This window comes from Diabrotica virgifera, chromosome 9 (genome assembly GCF_917563875.1).
Source record: "Diabrotica virgifera virgifera chromosome 9, PGI_DIABVI_V3a".
In the NCBI taxonomy this organism is placed as follows: Eukaryota; Metazoa; Arthropoda; class Insecta; order Coleoptera; family Chrysomelidae; genus Diabrotica; species Diabrotica virgifera.
In genome coordinates, this window is record NC_065451.1 from 6,828,984 (window position 1) to 6,848,192 (window position 19,209).

Here is a 19,209-nt window from a genome sequence, read left to right on the forward strand (position 1 = left end):
TTTAATATTCCATCTGTTACTAGTCATAATTATACTTCTGTCATTTTCAGCCATCTCACCAATTTTATCTATTCACAACATACATAGAAATTACTGATATCATCTGCAAATATCCTTTTTGGACAAATTTTCATCTACATACAACCCACCACTATATTTCTACATATGACTATTATCACCCTACCTACTCCATTTGTCACCATCAGCATATAATACTCATCTCTAGCAAAACCAAATCAACAGTTTAATTTTCTTTCTGGGTCTTTCATGTTCCTTTCACTAATTCCCTCACAGACATCTCATATCCACCCCCCACCTAGTCCTTACTATCATCGTCATATTATGGTTTTGGTTTTTGGACCCTTAGAGATCCGGGTAGCCTGCACTGCCTTTAAGAAATAGTCGTCTCAGTCTGAGTTTGTGCTTTCATAATGACACATGCCCTAGATTATTTAAGATATGTTACACCTCAGACACCCCAAATTCGAGAAGTTAAATAAATTCGATAAATCTAAATCACCACAAAATTTGCCTTTATAAATCTTCGATCTCTTGACAATAAGATTTCATTACGGTATTAGTTGTCGAATACTAACCTTTTGTGTAATGTGGTTTGCCTAACTAGTTCCACTTACAGTATACGAGAATCCATTTTACTACAACAACTAGTTTAATGAATTTTACATGATAATTTCCACATTGGGTGTGTTGTTACATCATTTCTAATTTCAATAATATTTATACCTTATTCTTAAATATGACAGGTTATGTTAAAAACTACCTGTGGAACTGTCGTTTGTCTTGTCATCGTTCCGAGGTTCCTAACCATTTCAATTTCACTTGCCGTCAAACTTCCAACATGTGAACAAGTCACACCCAAATTTCAGATGTTACCTAGGGCAAATTAAATTATATTTTAAACATCAAGGCTTAAGGTAGCTTTTTATACTTATGTTTCCTTAACGGACCACTTGAAATGGGCTTTGACCCACATATTTTTGTAAAATAGCATTTTGGTGGCTAACATGTACATTGCACGTGAGTATAACCAAAAATTTTTTTAACCCTAGTCAAAATTTCAACATCTTTGCCCTTTTTATCAGGTTATATTCATTTTAGGTAAGCACTGATGATGACTGGTAAACCAGTCGAAAACTAGTTATGTGAATTGATGTGGCCCTTTTGAGGGTTTTTTTAAATATACCTTTTATACAGCATTTATTGTTTTTGTATCACATGGTATACAGCCAACTACAGGAAAACTTTTTTCCTTGTGGATTTTTAAATTTGAAAAAAAATTTTTTTTTGCAAAATTGTGTACAGTTATATTATTTAATGAATATATGATCATATAATTGTGTAAATATGCGTTTGTGTCAACATTATATTACTTTAACAAAAAGTAATTTTGTTAGTCATCATCTTCATACGTTTCCTCGTCAGTCGATACTTCCTCAAATAATATTAATAATCTTTGCTTAAAAATAAGAAAAAGACCTTAAATTACCTGACTAATTAAAACTTACTACTTTTAATTACCTGACTAATTAATAGGTCTTGCCTAATAATAAAAGTACAATACTCTTTTTTACACTGCACGTGGACTTCACACACAGTTGACTGATGACTGAAGAGGTATGTATATGCAGCAGCAATTGAAAATATGCACTACAATCAGAGTTACAGGCAGTTATTTAGAGGCCCGTTCTCATACACCGTGTGTGAGTAACGGAGGGTTAAGGAGGTTGCTGAGATGAAAGAAAATCTTAATAAATTATTAGATCAACGTAACACTAGTACTGTCAGTCCGGTAAACACTGTTGATAATTGTAGTATGGAGAATGTTATTTCGGAGTTGTGGGACAGACAAAATAGAGCAAATAATATAATTATATACAACATCAATGAATCGAACAAAAACATTCAGAGCGAACGTAATAAAGAGGATAATGCAGTGGTTAAAAAGGTTTTGGAAAATTTTTCAATAGAAAAAGACAATCTAAAAGTATTTCGCATTGGTAAATTTACGGTCAACAAAGCTCGCCCAGTTAAAGTTATTTTAAAATCTAATGAAGATGTTAAACAAATATTAAAAAATAAAAAGGAGATTAAAGTTCCTGGAGTAAAAATTTCGGCAGATGAAACTAAGCTTCAAAGAGAATATTTCCAGAAAATAAAGAAAGACCTTGAAAACATCACTGCAGCAGGGGATAATACCAAAACTATTAAATACATTAATAACAAACCCACTATTGTTAATAATAATGGACTTATTAGAAGAAAAAACTAAAATATGACCCTAGTATTATACGTCTTAATACTGATAATTGTATTTAAATGCCCAAAGTCTTCTATGCAATAAAGATCAAATTGAAGGATGTTTGGTTCCATATGATCCTAAATTAATATTGGTAAGTGAAGCTAGAATAACCAATGACATTGAAGATGTCGAAATTAACATTGAGGGGTACAATGCAGTAAGATGTGATTCGACAAGTCGTCATACTGGTGGTGTTAATATCTATGTAAAAAACTGTTTTCACTACTCTGTTTTTAAAACTTTTACTCTGGAGGGAAACTATTGGTGCAAATTTATAAAAATAGCAATTGGTTCGTCTCTAGTGGTTGTTGGTTGTCTGTACCACTCTCCATCTTCCTCTGATGCAATATTTCTGGATAAATTTGTGGATATTTGTGAACTTTTTGCATCTGATTCTTTATGTATTTTAGTAGGGGATTTTAATTTGGATTACTTAAGCAACAGTTTTTATACTAATAAAATTAAAAATATACTAACAATGTATGGGATTAGCCAGCTAACTGCTCACCAGAATTACTAATTTAAGTAAAACTCTTCTTGATTATGTGTTAGTTAATCAAAATAATTGCTTATCTGATGTCCATTCTTCACCTGCAATTACCGATCATTCAGTAATTTCAGTGAATTTTTCAAACTGTATTAATAACTTTACTAATTTATCAAGATCTTTTAGGAACTTAAGTAGTACTAATATGAATAAAATTAAAACTGATTTGATTTCATACCGTTGGTCTTTGGATAATGTTGATGTAAATATTTTATACCAAGAGTTTCATGATACTTGTGGTAGAACATTAAATAATGTAGCTCCCATCCAAATGTGTAGTTATAGGAGTCACTTGCCATGGTTTGATAATTAAGTAGCCAATAAAATTAGAGCTAGGGATAGCAGCTACAAGGTGTTTAAGAATTCTTTGGGTCAAGAGAGGGATAATAATTGGTTAACTTTTAAAAAACTTAGAAATGAGGTTGTGAATGTGTTGAAAGTCAAAAAGGACCAATACTACTTTGATAAAATTGACAGAAATAAAAATAACTCTTAAATTAATGTGGAAGACTTTAAAAAAATTAGTTAACAGGAACGGTCGGGATTTTCCAAATCATATAGAATTTGAGTTTAATGGTCAGAAAAGCATATGTCATGATAAGGTGGACATTGCAAACAATTTTAATGTGTATTATGTTAATAGCATAGAGGATATAGTTAACAGTATGGAATTACAAGATTCTTGGATTAACGGTAATAGTAATTTATATATGCCCTTTACAAAATTTAAATTAATATCACTTTCTGACCTAAGACACATCATTAACTCTCTTGATAGTAAGTACAATCCACAAGACATTCTTTGTAGTAAAATGATTAAAGAAGTATTTGAAACCATAGGTCATGTTATTTTAAATTTAAATAATACTTCCCTAGATGGTGGCATTGTTCCATCTGACTTAAAAAAGTACAGTTGTTCCTATCCCTAAAGTGACAAATACTATTAAGTCAAGCGAATTTAGACCTATCAACATGTTACCGGCTTTGGAGAAAGTATTGGAAACGGTTGTATATGAGCAAATTCTTGATTACATAGATTTGAACCATATTTTAATTAATCATCAATCTGGTTTTCGTAAGAATCATGTGAAGCGGCTGTTCAACTATCAATATGTAAATTTAAACAAGAAATAGATAGAAATAATTATACAGTTGCAGTTTTTCTAGATCTTAAACGAGCGTTTGAAACGATTGATAGATACATTTTATTGGATAAGCTAAAAACCGATGGCATTATTGGAGCTGTTCTGAATTGGCTAAGGAACTTCTTAACTGACAGAAAGCAAAGAGTAAAAATCTCTGATGTATTATCCGAAACTGTCAGTAATAACGTTGGTGTACCGCAGGGTAGTGTACTTGGACCATTGCTTTTTATATTATATTTAAATGATATAAATTTGTTTGTGAACTGTGAATTTATTAACCTTTTCGCTGATGATACCCTTTTGGCTTGTAGCGATAGTTCTATTGAAGGGGCGGTTGACAAAATGAATCATGTTTTATGTTCAGTGTCTAAATACTTAAAACTTAATAAACTTAAATTAAACGTAAGACAAAAGCCATGATAGTTACATCTAAATTTAAGTACAGGAGTCTTAATACTAACAATATAATGTTAAACATTGATGGGGAACCAATTGAACTAGTGACACAAATTAAATATCTTGGTTTTCAATTAGATAATACTCTATCATTCGACAAACATCTCGAGTATACGTGTAAAAAACTAGCAAAAAAATTGTATTTCTTTACAAGAATTTCTAAGAATTTGTCACTTCAGTCAAGGATCACTGTATATAAATCGATAATCCAACCTCATCTTGATTTTTGTGCATCCATCTTATATCTTTTAAATCTTAACCAACTAGCCAAATTACAAAAATTACAGAATCGTGGAATGAGGATAATTTTACGTACAAGTAGATTAACACCTGTCACATTGATGTTGAATACTTTGCAGTAGTTTTCGGTATCGCAACGTCTTTTTTATTTGACCATGATATTGATTTTTAGAATTGTACATGGATTGGCACCTAAATATTTTCTCGATCTTGTTAGTTAAAATTCAGATATTCACCCTTATTTTACGAGAAATTCTAATAATATTTACATCAGCAGAACCAATACTACAGGTGCTATGAACTCACTTCTCTATAAGGGTTTTGATAATTTCAATAAGTTGCCAACGGAACTCAAGTTGAAGACCTCAATGAACATGTATAGGAAAAATTTAAAGAATTATGTTGCAAATCGTATTTATTTTATTTAGCGTATGGCTTAAGTATATCACAGAATATATTTCGATTTATGCATTATACAATGCATCACAAACAGATGTCCAATTTTTTTATATATTCGATTGACCCTTCGGTTGCCATTACAAAGTCTATAGGGTCGCCTGTGTATGCTCTGCGTGGGCAGTCCTGAACAATGTGACTGATCGTCTGTCTTGCAGCGCCGCAGTCACAAGAAGGCGAGGGGAGTTTACCCCATCTGTGGAGGGAGTCGGCGCATCTTCCACAGTTTGTTCGAATTCGATTAAGGGCTGCCCAAATCTTACAGGGACGTTCAAATTCCCCAGGTTTCCCTATGATGTCCGGTAGACTATGGTAATGCGGATCTGTCCTACTTTCCCAATCTTCTCTCCATCGGGTATTTAAGTCAAAGTTGGATTGCTGCAGCGCTTGAGCAGATTGTAGAGGGGGTAACCTGGATCGGAGACGGTTTCCAAGAATATCGGGGATGTCGTTGTGGACTAGAAGCTGGCGACTGTCCATTATTTTGTTATATTCTTTAACCAATGCATGTTCGCGGCGTAGGTTGGGTGGTGCTATATTACTAAGGGTAGGTAGCCACATTGTAGGGGTGGGCTTAATTGTGCCTGTTATCATACGCATAGTACGGTTTAGTTGGGTGTCGACCAGGTGGGTATGCCTGCTATTTAGCCACACTGGAGCACAGTATTCTGCCACCGGATATATCAGGCCAAGAGCAGAGGATCTTAATGTTGATGCTGTGGACCCCCATGTAGTGCCGCAGAGTTTCTGTATTATATTGTTGCGTGTTTTCAATTTTGCTGCTGTTTTCGTCAGGTGTTCTCTGAATGTGAGCGTTCTGTCTAGAGTAACCCCAAGGTATTTCGGGTATTTATTGTGTTTTAACAGCTTGTTATTAAAATACACTCGCAATTCTCTGTTTGCCAACTTGTTGTTTAGATGAAAAGCTGATACTTCAGTTTTTGTAGTACTTGGCTGTAGTCTCCATTTCTTAAGGTATTCGCTGAGGATGGATAAGTCATTCGTGAGAGTGATTTCTGTAGTTTCTAAAGATTGGTGGCTTGTTGCAAGGGTCCAGTCGTCAGCATATCCAAACTTCCGAGATTCGGTTTCAGGCATGTCAGCAATATAGAGGCTGAAAAGTAAAGGGGCAAGGACAGAACCCTGTGGAAGACCATTGTTAAGTTTCATCTGTCTACTCGTCTCCTTTCCCATTATAACCTGGAAGGCTCTGTTGGTCAGCATGTTGTCAATAAGGTTAATTATCTTTCTGCAGGGGATAATGTGGGCCAGTTTATATATTAATCCCTGTCTCCAAACAGTATCATATGCTGCTGTTAGATCTATAAATACTGTTGCTGTCTTTTGTTTCTTTTGAAAACTAGCTTCTATAAAAGTTGTTAATGACAGCACTTGGTCCGTACAGCTTAGATGAGGGCGGAAGCCAACTTGTTCAATGGGGACATTTTCTAGTATCCTGTGACTAATTCTGTTGAGGAGAAGCTTTTCTAATAGTTTATATACCATGCTGAGTAGAGCTATGGGGCGGTAGTTTTCTGGCTTATCGTTTGATTTGCCCGGTTTAGGAATTGCAATTATCTTTGTTCGCTTAAGTGAGAAAGGAATGTTACCTGACTGAAGTATATCATTAAAGAACATTGCAAGCCGCTGTTTCGTGTATGCACCACTGTGTATCAAGAACTCTGGATGGATACCATCAAAGCCAGGTGCTTTACCTGATTTCATTTCTTTCAGCGCATGTGTGATTTCAGAAATAAGTATTCTTGCTGAATATTCGGAGTTCGTTCTGTTCATTTGTTTTAATGCCCTTAAGTCTCTTTTCATGTTGGTAGTATGTGTTCGATCTCGTGGAGCTCTGGATAGAGATACTATATGGGAGGCAACCTTGTTAGGAGACATTTTAGACTCTCTGGATTCCAGCTGGTTAGCTCCTCCAATTTTCCGCAACAAGGACCATGCCTGCCGGCTTGATTTTTTGAAGTCAAGGTTTTCGACAGTCTTTATCCATTTTTGGCGTCTAGCTGTATCGATGTTGTGTAAAAGCTCATCGGCTATTTCTCGGTCACCACTTTCGAGAAACTTCGTGTATAAGTCTTCACATGTTTCAGTCCATCCAGGCACATATTCTTTGCGATACCCCCTAGGGATGGTTTTCTTGGCAGTGCTTATTACTGCGCCCACAAACCTCTCATAATGTTTGCTGGTTGGAGGGACCCAGCTCAAGGTCCGGTCTAGTTGTTCAGAGAACTTCTTCCAGTTTGCTTTTCTAAGATTCCACCTGGGTCGAGGATATGATCTAATTATTGGAATTGATATTCCGATGGTGATAAGCACCGGACGATGTTGAGTATGTGGGAAGTCTGCAAGGACACTTCTCGCAGTTGTTAGTGGTCTGTCATTGGTATCTTTTGAGACAAAACATAGGTCTGGGTTATATTCTTTTCTCCATGCAGCTGATTTAAATGTTCCTCTGTCTTTGGCATCAAAAACTAGATATGTGTTTTGCTCTTCGGACCATTCTACTAGTGCCTCCCCATTTTCATCATTCGTGGTGTACTTCCACATTTCGTGGTGGCTGTTGAAGTCGCCGATGTATATAGTAGGATGTGGATGAGTCTTTAGCACTTCTGGGTTCCATGTAGTGGCTGCAGGTTTGTATATGTTAACTACGGTAATATCTCCAATCTTGGTGACTACTTCATGTATATTATTTTCATTGGAAGCAGAAAGTAGGAAACCATTTTCTATATTGCAGCGAATGTAGGTTGCGACGCCGTAATGTTTATCATAGGTGGCTCCCAGTAAATCGTAGCCAGGTATCTTTCCCCTTAAATCAAGCTGGACTTTGTCTTCAGTATGGGTCTCTTGTATGGCAACCAGGTCAATGTCGTTATCGTGTAGGATTTTTTGCAACACTTGGCATTTTGCCTGGCTTATGCCCTCGATGTTAAGGTGACAGACTCGGATACACGGTCCGAGATCTCTAGTCAGTTGGTTCTGAGAAGAACCTTTATTTGTTCCCATCGTATGTTTACGTATAGATAAGATTTCTGTTTGTGATCTGTGATGTTGGCAGGATATTGTTTTTGTTTTTCGTTCGTCTGCCGCCAAATTTTTGCTAGTTCATTTAGCGTTACCCAGGGTGCACCACATGGAGGCGAACTAGCATTACGCCCCAGCAAATCGTATTTAATGTCTCATGTGGCTTCTAAATGTGTTTTTTAACCGCGTGTAGTTTAATGTAATATTTTGAGTAATGTAGTATTTTTAATGCTTGTATTGTAATGGAATAAAGTGTTTTTTTTTGTTTTATTTTTATTATTATGACTTGGATATTGTATCTTAATAACACTTTTCTATTGTCAAATAATTTAAATTGTATATACATATTATAAAGTATCTCAATTTTAACTGTATATTAGGGTTACCTAATTTTGAATAAATTCTTCTTCTTCTTATTCTTCTTCTTCTTCTCATTTTTCTGTTACATTGTGAAGCTCTTCGCTTGTTTAGATATTGTATGACAATATTTAAACCACCTAGAACTAAAAACGAGGGGGTGGTTGCAGTTCTAGCTCCACACGCACCCCTCTCTCCAACCAACCAATGAGTGTGTTTTTTTACATTATTTACATATGTACATTTCTTTTTCATCTGTTTGTGTCCAGCTCTTACATCAACTTTGTATTGTGATTTCTTGGTAAAATCTGGCAGCATGGACCTTGATTTAAATGTTTTCCTGATGAATCCATCTGTTGATTGTGGCCCACATACGTTAGCATTAGACGATGCATTAGCGTGGGCAACTTTAGACACCAGTCGTCAGCTTTAGTGTGGCAGGGATAGTTTTGTATATTCCAGTCTGGCATGTCTCCCGATGTAATGCAAGAAGTTATATCTTCATTTGAAACTCTTCGAAGAACTGGTAGAGAAGATAGTTTTGTAACATTCCATTCTATTATTTCAGTGTAGTCCTGTGCTTGAAAATTTAAAGTAGGAGGGATGAAATTTTTAATACTTTTACCCTTGGCTTTAGTCTGTCCGGCTTTTAAGACTCTCCTTGGCCCTAGCTCTTTAATGTGTTTCCTTTCTCCCTACTACTTGAAATTTTGAAGCACAGGAGTAAACTAAAATAATAGACTGGAATTTTGCAAAACTATCTTCTCCACCACTTCCTCGAAGAATTTCAAATGAAGATATAACTCATTGTAAAGTTGGCCACAGAAGCATCGTCTAATGCATAGATAAGGGGGTGGGGTGGTCTAATGCTAATGTATGTGCGCCTCAATCAAGAGAAGGATGCATCAGGACAACACTTAAATCAAGGTCCATGCTGTCAGATTTTACCAAAAAGTCACAATGCAAAGTTGGTGTTTGAGAGCTGGACACAAACAGATGAAAAGGAAATGTACATAATGTAAAAAACACACACTCAGTGGTTGGTTGGAGAGAAGGGTGCGTGTTGAGCTAGAAGTGAAACCACCTCCTCGTTTTGAGATCTGGGTTGTTTAAATATTGTCATACAATATCTAAGCAAGCGAAGAGCTTTGCTAAGCTAATTTTTCAAAATCTATAAAAATTTCAAATTTTTATAAATTTTGATGGACCTTGCGGGATCTGAAATTATCCGTTAAATGCATAAAACAATTTTATTAGTACTCAATCATGCAAAGTGTAAATAAATTTTACTATAGCGATAAATAAAACGTACTCGAAGGATAAATAAACATTAATAATAAACATAAACAAGATAAAGTCCGATTTGAATAATTCTTTTTTTGTTTTTCTTGTAATTACCAATCGCAACTTTTCCGCACTATAGCGATACGGAATTATCAACTTGACTTTTTTTGCACCACCCTATTGTTATCCACGCATAGACACCCTCCCTTGGTAGATCCCAAGTTATAGCGGAAAGGTGAAGGTAGACCGCATACTATAGAATTATAGAAGCACTCTATTTTTATTTCCTGGCATAATAATTTTGTAATTCAGATCTGGCCAGAAAGTTTTCCTCATCTTTTTTAGCTTGAGAGCATGTTCAAATTCTAGATATAAACATTCTTTTTTACACTTTTTCAAAAATTTACATTTACACAAAAATGTTTATAATGATTAATTTACGAAAACTTGTTTTTCTCTCTCTTAGGTCATTTAACAGACAAGGAGGCGGTGGTAGCACATTCAGAAGCCGAGAAAACCTCTCAAATGGAGGAGGCAATGATAGATTTGGAGGTGGTCGAAGCGGCGGTGGGGGAGGGGGTGGTTTCAAAGGCGGCAGTGGAGGAGGATACCGTGGCAATGACAGTGGCGGCGGCGGCGGAGGATTCAGAAGTGGTGGAGGTGGTCGTGGAGGCGGTGGAGGATTCAGAAGTGGAGGCGGGGGAGGAGGTGGATTTCGAAGTGGAGGAGGCGGCGGAGGAGGTCGTTTTGGCGGCAGAGGCGGAGGCGGCGGTAGAAGTGGGCCCCAAGGTGGCCGCCTTTACAGACCACAATGGGACAGTATCACACTGCGTCCATTTAAGAAAGATTTTTACGTTCCTCATCCAGCAGTAGCTAATAGGTCACATTACGAAGTAGAACAGTTCCGACGAGCCAAAGAAATTACGATAGAAGGTAAAGTTCCAAACCCCATACAGCATTTCGAGGAAGCCTCCTTCCCTGATTACGTAATGAAGGAAATTAGCAAACAAGGCTACGAATATCCTACTCCGATTCAAGCTCAAGGTTGGCCTATAGCTTTGAGCGGATTAGATTTAGTCGGAATTGCACAAACTGGTTCTGGTAAAACTCTTGCTTATATCCTTCCAGCTATAGTACATATTAATAACCAACCAGCTATAGCTAACGGAGATGGACCTATAGCGCTAGTTCTAGCCCCAACGAGAGAATTAGCTCAACAGATCCAACAAGTCGCCAGCGATTTTGGAAATTCCACATACGTTAGAAATACCTGCATATTCGGAGGAGCCCCCAAAGGACCCCAAGCGCGTGACTTAGAAAGAGGAGTTGAAATTTGTATAGCCACTCCCGGTCGTTTAATCGATTTCCTTGAAAAAGGAACCACAAACTTAGAGAGATGTACCTACTTGGTACTCGATGAAGCTGACAGAATGTTGGACATGGGTTTCGAGCCTCAAATACGTAAGATTTTGGAGCAGATCCGGCCTGACAGGCAGACTTTGATGTGGTCTGCAACGTGGCCCAAGGAGGTCAAGAAACTAGCTGCGGATTTCCTGAAAGATTACGTCCAGATCAACATTGGGTCTCTACAGCTCTCTGCCAATCACAATATTCTTCAGATCATAGACGTTTGCCAGGAGTATGAGAAGGAATTTAAGTGAGTATGCAATTTATATTCTGTTTACTATAGGGATCATTTTACAACAGTTTTCTTTTATAAGCCAACAGTATTAGAGTATTTTTTTATCTCAGGCCTATTTTTCTTCAAGATCAAAGATTGTATAAATATACTAATACCCTGGGCTAATTAGCAAAATACAAGGAAGAGTTATTTACCAGCAATTTTATTGCTGGAATCGAATCTTTTGATTGTATATATTATTAATATATGTAGGTATGCAAAGTCCGCAGATAGTGTGCTACTTTTTTTATAAACAAAATGGCGCCCGAAAATCGTGTTTTTTCAATTTTTGCTCTACAACTCCGAAGATTTGAACGTTACACCAAAAACACCCAAATAAAAATTCACCGTAACTAAATTCTGCATAGAGACGTGTTTGTTCAGATTTACTTCGACGAAAATTTTCCCCGGAAAATGCGGGTTTTTCCAACAAAATTTTTAATTTCCAACTAAAATTTTAGATAAGTAATTGTATGTATATGAATAATTAAATAACTTGGCAATATAAAAGCTCTTTTTGTATAGATTATAATTCCAGAAGGCGATGGAAATTGAATGAACAGTTTAGCAACAATTGAATTGTTAATTAAAAATTTACTGTCGCTATAATTACAATAAGTATGATACATAAGAATAACTATCATTTTTGTATAAAAAGACACTGTACCTATCTAATGTATTTTACAAAATTGAAATTGGACTATTTAAGCCTCAGGCTATTGGCCTCAGGAATATTTTAAAATTATAAACAATTTTTTGGCTTATAAACAAATAGAATATCTCGGGAAATATTAAATTAAATTAAATCATAAAAACGGTATTGGAAAAAAAAGCGGCAGGACATTTCTTTTAAAAGAAAAAACTTAATATTGTGATGAGTGGTTCCTGAGATGCAACCGGTCAAAGTTGACTGGCATTTTCGACAAAGATATAGACAATAGGATCATAATTTTTGAACCATCATCTTTTATGTTTGTCCTCTTTCTCCACAACAATTTTTCTATCTTTAAAATACTTGGTAACATATATTATTAATAATAAAAACTATCGAAAATTGCCAAAAATAGCAAAATTCCAATCAAAAATTAGGTTGGAGAAAATGTAATCTCAAAGTTCAAAATCGGTATACATTAAAAAAATGCATTTTCTCGGCTTCCCATGGAGCAATTGTCTTCATTCTTTTTTTGTTCCCAAGTAACTCGAGTAGAGCCATCTAACTAACGCCTTATTAAATGTCAAACTTGCTTTTGTTTTGTTATAATAGATTAATTTATTTATAACAAAAAAAAACTACATATTTTTTTCAGTTGTAGACTTTTTTTAAATAAACTTACTACAAGTGTACCTTTTAACGTTAAAAACACAAATATTCTCATTTGAAAGCTGTATAATTATTTAAACAATTTTTATTTAAATGAAGTAAAAAATTTTGTTATAATAAATAAATTTATTAGAACCAAATAAAAACAACTTTGACATTTAATAATGCGTTAGTTAGATGGCTATACTCGAGTTATTTGGGAACAAAAAAAGAATGAAGAAAATTGCTCCATGGGAAGCCGAGAAAGTGCAATTTTTTAACGTATATCGATATTGAACTTTGTGATTACATTTTCTCCAACCTAATTTTTGATTGGAATTTTGCTATTTTGGGCAATTTTCACTCGTAATATCAATACATTTTATTATAAAAATATATGTTAAAGATATGAAAGTTGGTGTGGAGAAAGAGGACCGAAATAAAAAGGTGATGGTTCGAAAATTATGATACTATTGTTTATATCTTTGCCGTTAATGCCGGTCAACTTTGACCGGTTGAATCTCAGGAACTACTCATCACCATTAAACTGTTTTTTCTTTTAAAAGAAGCGCCCTGTCGCTTTTTTTCCAACACTGTTTTCATGATTTAATTTAATTTAATATTTCCCGAGATAGTCTATTTGTTTATAAGCCCAAAAATTGTTTATAATTTTAAAATATTCCTGAGGCCGCTTAAATAGTCCAATTTCAATTCTGTAAAGTGCATTAGATAGGTACAGTGTCTTTTTATACAAAAATCATAGTTATTCTTATATATTATAATTATTGTGGTTATAGGCTATTGATTATATTCAAAATAAGATAGCTAAAAGGAACTATAACGTTAACGGGGTTTTATTATTTCATATGGTCAATGGACATCTATATATGAAAAAACCGCGGAGTGCTACCATTTAAAGGGGTGCGTTTTTGAGAAATGGGTGAATTAGTCCCTGGGCACAGGTTAAATTAGGGTGAGTTCTATGCACTTTTGGTACAAACATATCTACATAAAAATTGTTCCTGGTTAAATTTCCTATCTAAATATCACTTTTTAAAGTCAATGATACTTTTTTTACAAAATATTCAAAAGAAAAAGCACAAAGAAACCCAAAAGAAAGAAATTTTGTTTTTTGTCCCATAACTTTTGTCCACGAGGATATACATTGCTTTACAGAAAAAAAACCTACATATTTCTTCTTTAAAATGTTGTTTAGTAGAGGTAATTAGGATTTACAGTTTTCGAAATATGATTTTTCAAATTTCGCCACTCACAGCAATTTTCCTTGTTATTTCGCAAATATTGTTCTGTAACTTTTTTCTACGTAACTTTAGGTACCTATATGCAATGGTACATGTAATAGGAATAGAAATCAATTACCTTTAAAATGGTCTACTATATAACGTTGTACGACTTTTTTTAAAGAGATTATGGTTTTTCAAGGTTTTATACTTTTAACGATTTTTTATAATATGATATAAAAATTAAATATTATATAATATATTATATATTATATAATACCTAATATAAAAAAATATTATTTTTTAATTTTTTGCGATTGTTTTTGAAATTTCTCATTATACCTTTTTTTTCTTGTACATGAATATACTTACTATAATTGCTCAATAAAGAGGGCTTACTTTCTGTTCTTTAAAATGGTGTATCATCTATATTTAAATATGTAATGGAAACCAAGTGATTCTTTCATATATTTTTACCTGTATTATTTAAAATTATTTCTTTTACAAAAATTACATAAACATTAGTCTTAGAAAACATCACTTTAGTTAAAATTGTTTAAACGTTGACATTTAAAAAAATTTCAAAATCAAAAGTCCATCTCTTCGTTAGCATTAGCTTCAACATCTTCCTCTGACACCTCAGTTATCTTCCCACAAGAGTTCCCACAATAATTAGTACCCATGCACATACACCCTTTGCAGAATATTGAACAACTAATTCCTATCTTCCTTCAACCGCAGTTTTTTGTACATCCTTTGGTACATTTACATGCTATTTTTTCAAGCAAATCTTGTGGTGCAGGAGCTTTGACAGTAAATATTGGAATTAATCCATATTTTGAAGTTTGCCCGGCCGAGTCAAGTGGATTCAAAGTATTACCTATAAAAAATAAGATTCAAACATAACACACAATCACACAAAAAAGTTATAATGAGGAATTTAAAAAATAATCCTAAAATCAAAAATCGTTGCAAGTACTTATTACATTTTGAAAAAGCATATCTTATTCAAAAATAATCCTAGAATTTTTTATAATACACCATTTTAAAGTAAACAGAATAAGATTTCTTTTTTATTATACAATATATACCTATATGTAGAAAAAAAAGTTATAATGGGAAATTTAAAAAATAATCGTAAAAATATAAAAAACGTTAAAAGTATAAAATCTTGAAAAAGATAACCTCTTTAAAAGAAGTCGTACAACATTATACAGTAGAACATTTTAAATGTAATTGATTTTTATTCCTCTTACATGTACCATTGGATATGCCTAAAGTTACGTAGAAAAAAGTTACAGAACAATATTTGAGAAATAACAAGGAAAAATGCCCAAAATTGCTGTGAGTGGCGAACTTTCAAAAATCATATTTCGAAAACTGTAAATCCTAATGACCTCTACCAAACATAATTTTAAAGAGAAAATGTGGAAGTTTTTTTTCTGTGAAGCAATGTCTATACCTATATCCCCGTGGACAAAAGTTATGGGACAAAAAACAAAATTTCTTTCTCTTGGGTTTCTTTGTGCCTTTTCTTTTGAATATATTTTTGTAAAAAAAAGTATCTTTGACTTTAAAAAGTTATATTTAGATAGGAAATTTAACCAGGAACAATTTTTATGTAGATGTGTTTCTACCAAAAGTGCTTAGAACTCACCCTAATGTAACCTGTGCCCAGGGACTAATTCACCCATTTCTCAAAAACGCACCCCTTTAAATGGTAGCACTCCGCGGTTTTTTCATATATAGAGATTCATTGATCATATGAAATAATAAAACCCCGTCAACGTTGTAGTTCCTTTCTATAGTACATAATCAATAGCCTATTATTATAGCGACCGTAAATATTTAATTAACAATTCAATTGTTGCTAAACTGTTCATTCAATTTTCATCGGCTTCGTCTGGAATTATAATCTATATGAAAAGAGCTTTTATATTAACAAGTTATTTAATCCTAAAATTTTAGTTGAAAATTAAAGATTTTGTTGGAAAAACCCGCATTTTCCAGGGAAAGTTTTCGTCGAAGTAAATCGGGAAAAACATGTCTCTATGCAAAATTTAGTTTTTAAAAAGTGTTTTTGATGTAAAGTTAAAATCTGATAAAGTCAAAAATTGAAAAAACATGATTTTCGGGCGACATTTTGTTACATACATATATAATATATACAATCATAAGATTCGATTCCAGCAATAAAATTGCTGGTAAATAACTTTTCCCAAAAATGGCCTATTCTCCGATAATCTGCCCAGCAGTTTTCACTGTATTCCTTCACTCAACTGTTCTCTCTATTTCTTTCTGTTTTATCAGTCCCCTTCCTATAGATTTCTTTGCTTTGTTCACTTAATATCTGGAGGCTCTTGGGGGTAGCCTCTCTTCCTTCTTCCTATCAGGCTCCACTTTTTCTTCTTATAGTTCCTTCTCCTATCGGTGGTTGGCTATCTTCACAGCTATCCATACCTTATTGGCAGCTGCTCTGAAAAGATCTACTGAGCTGCAACTGTACCACTCTCATTAGGTTTCTCAGCCAGGCAATTCTTCTTCTATCTTATCGGGCTTCACTCTGTTATTCTATTTATCCAACAATTTTGGTCTGCTCTTTTGACATGTCTGTACCAGGTTATAGTCACTGTTGTTCGATGTAGTCTATTGAGTTCACTGCCATTCTTTTCTTAATCTCCAAATGCTATTTATTCTATATCTTCTTGTTACTTTACAGCTTCTCCTTAGTCATTCCATCTCTGTTGATCATTTTCATAGAATTATTTTAGTTGCACATATTAGAGCTAAGAAAATGAACCTATTATTTTCTTGGTGTCGGAATTGTGCAAAAGTAAAGTGAAGCTTGTGTTTACAGTTTTTGTAATATTTTACATAATCTCATCACAAGTTTCTACATTCTTTTACACATTATTCATGCATTTTTGTGATAAATTGTATCAATAGCCCATGGGATGTGAGGAACTGTCTAAGATAGGTCATTTGTAGCTGAAAAAGTTACAGAAAATTCAGGACATATGAATACACACCCTTATTTGGCCAGACTCATACTAAAAAAGCTATTTTTGAACCGATGTCACCTGCATTACAAACATTTCGTTCTGTTCTTATAGACTGAACCAACTTCTCCAAGAAATAGCCAATAACAGTGACCCCGACTCCAAAATTCTAATTTTCGTCGAAACCAAAAAGAAAGCTGAAGCTGTATCTAGAACGGTAAGAAGAACCGGTTTGCAAGCTGTGTGCATGCACGGAGACAAGAGCCAGCAAGAGAGAGACTTTGTACTCAATGAGTTCAGAAACGGAAAATCCACAATTTTAGTCGCTACAGACGTTGCAGCAAGAGGATTAGGTAAGTTTTACTATGTTAGAATCGAAACTCGTCTTCGGAATCAAACCATGTTATGTTTTGAAATATTGTGAAAAATAGGTACTGGTGACTATAGTAGCATTTTTCGGGGGTTCTCCAGACTGGTTTGGTGGGTTTTTGTTAATGTTTTCTCCGTTATTTATGCATTTTGTTTAATGAATTTTACAGAAAATGAAGATACGATTGTGTTCTTTGTGGAATTGTAACATACAGGGTGTTAGTAAATAAGTATGAAAAACGTTAAGGGTTAATTCTACATAAAAAAATATTGCCAGTTTGCTCTATAAACATATGTCCGCAAATGCTTCGTTTCCGAGATACGGGGTGTTGATTTTTTTTTTCAAACTGCCAATTTATTTATTGCTCTAAGACCAGTTGAGCTATGAAAATTAAATTTGGTCAGTTTTAGGAGGTAGTTATTGCGCATTTTCCGACATACAATTAAGAATTTGGTATTCATCATTGGCGCGCCTATGGGTAATGGACTGAATTTTTTTAAAGAAAAAAATAGTATGCCACTGAGATATTTCAAATTAAAAATTATTTTTAAATTCCACGTCTAATTTGTGATAAAAAACCTTTCTTGTCATTTTTTCATATGGTGCACCGTTTTTATGCAGAAAAATAAAACATTGTGACGCGTATTTTTCATTTTTTAATACATTATCAAGAAATATCCAAAATATAATAATACTAAACTAGAACAATAAAAGAAACTATTACTAATAAGATTTTAAACTAGGTGCAGGGCTACAACAAATGTTAAAAATGACATCCTTTAGAGGTTACAGAAGAAGTTTATATTCATCATTGGCACGCGTACGGGTAATGGTCTGAATTTTTTTTTAAGAAAAAAATAGTACGCCACTGAGATGTAAGATTAAAAATCATTTTTGAATTACTAGTAAAATTTACGACAAAAATCTACTTTTTTTTTCTTAAAAAAAATTTAGACCATGACCCGTACGCGCGCCAATGATGAATATAAAATTCTTCTGTTACCTGTAAAGGAGATCATTTTAAATATTTCTTACAGTTTTGCACCTACTTAAAATCTTATTAGTAATATTTTCTGTTATTGTTCTAGTTTAGTATTATTATATTGGATAGTTCTTGATAATGTATTAAGAAATGAAAAATACGCGTCAAGATGGTTTATTTTTCTGCATAAAAACGGTGCACCATATGAAAAAAGGCAAACACGGATTTTTATCAACAATTAAACGTGAAATTTAAAAATAATTTTTAGTTTGAAATATCTCAGTGGCATACTATTTTTTTTTAATTCAGACTATTACCCGTATGCGTGCCAATGATGAATACAAAATTCTTAATTGTATGTAAAAAAATGCGCAATAACTACCTCCTAAAACTCACCAAATTTCATTTTCATAGCTCAACTGGTCTTAGAGTAATAAATAAATTGGCAGTTTGAAATAAAAATTTCAACACCCTGTATCTTGGAAACAAAGCATTTGCGGACATATGTTTATTGAGCAAACCGGCATTATTTTTTTATGTAGAATTAGCCCTTAAAGTTTTTCATACTTATTTACTAACACTCTGTATATGTCCTTACATTAGTGATTTGTAGATTCTGTAGGCATTTGATTGTTGTAAGAGCAGGCTGTTCTTATGTAGATTGTTATTTTTAGTTTATTGGACAGGATAACTAAGAAAGAGTGATTCATTTTATTAGAAATCATAAATTATACCCAGTTTTAAGTGATCCATAAGTTTCAGTTTACTCTTTTCTTCAAAGCAACAAAA

The 19,209-nt window shown here is 33.8% G+C and overlaps 2 protein-coding genes across 3 annotated transcripts in view; one reads left to right on the forward strand and one right to left on the reverse strand.

The window, feature by feature from the left end:
- LOC114325602 (heat shock protein 70 A1-like) overlaps window positions 1–19,209 on the reverse strand; it is a 517,012-nt gene that overhangs the window by 109,079 nt on the left and 388,724 nt on the right. The gene's annotated exons all lie outside the window — the stretch shown is intronic.
- Window positions 1–19,209, forward strand: part of LOC114325603 (uncharacterized) — a 62,841-nt gene that overhangs the window by 5,890 nt on the left and 37,742 nt on the right. For both annotated transcript variants that reach the window (XM_028273706.2, XM_050662662.1), the window contains exons 3-4: window positions 10,314–11,504; window positions 17,183–17,421. In XM_028273706.2, the coding sequence (XP_028129507.2) occupies window positions 10,314–11,504; window positions 17,183–17,421 (1,430 nt within the window). The remainder of the gene's footprint in view (window positions 1–10,313; window positions 11,505–17,182; window positions 17,422–19,209) is intronic.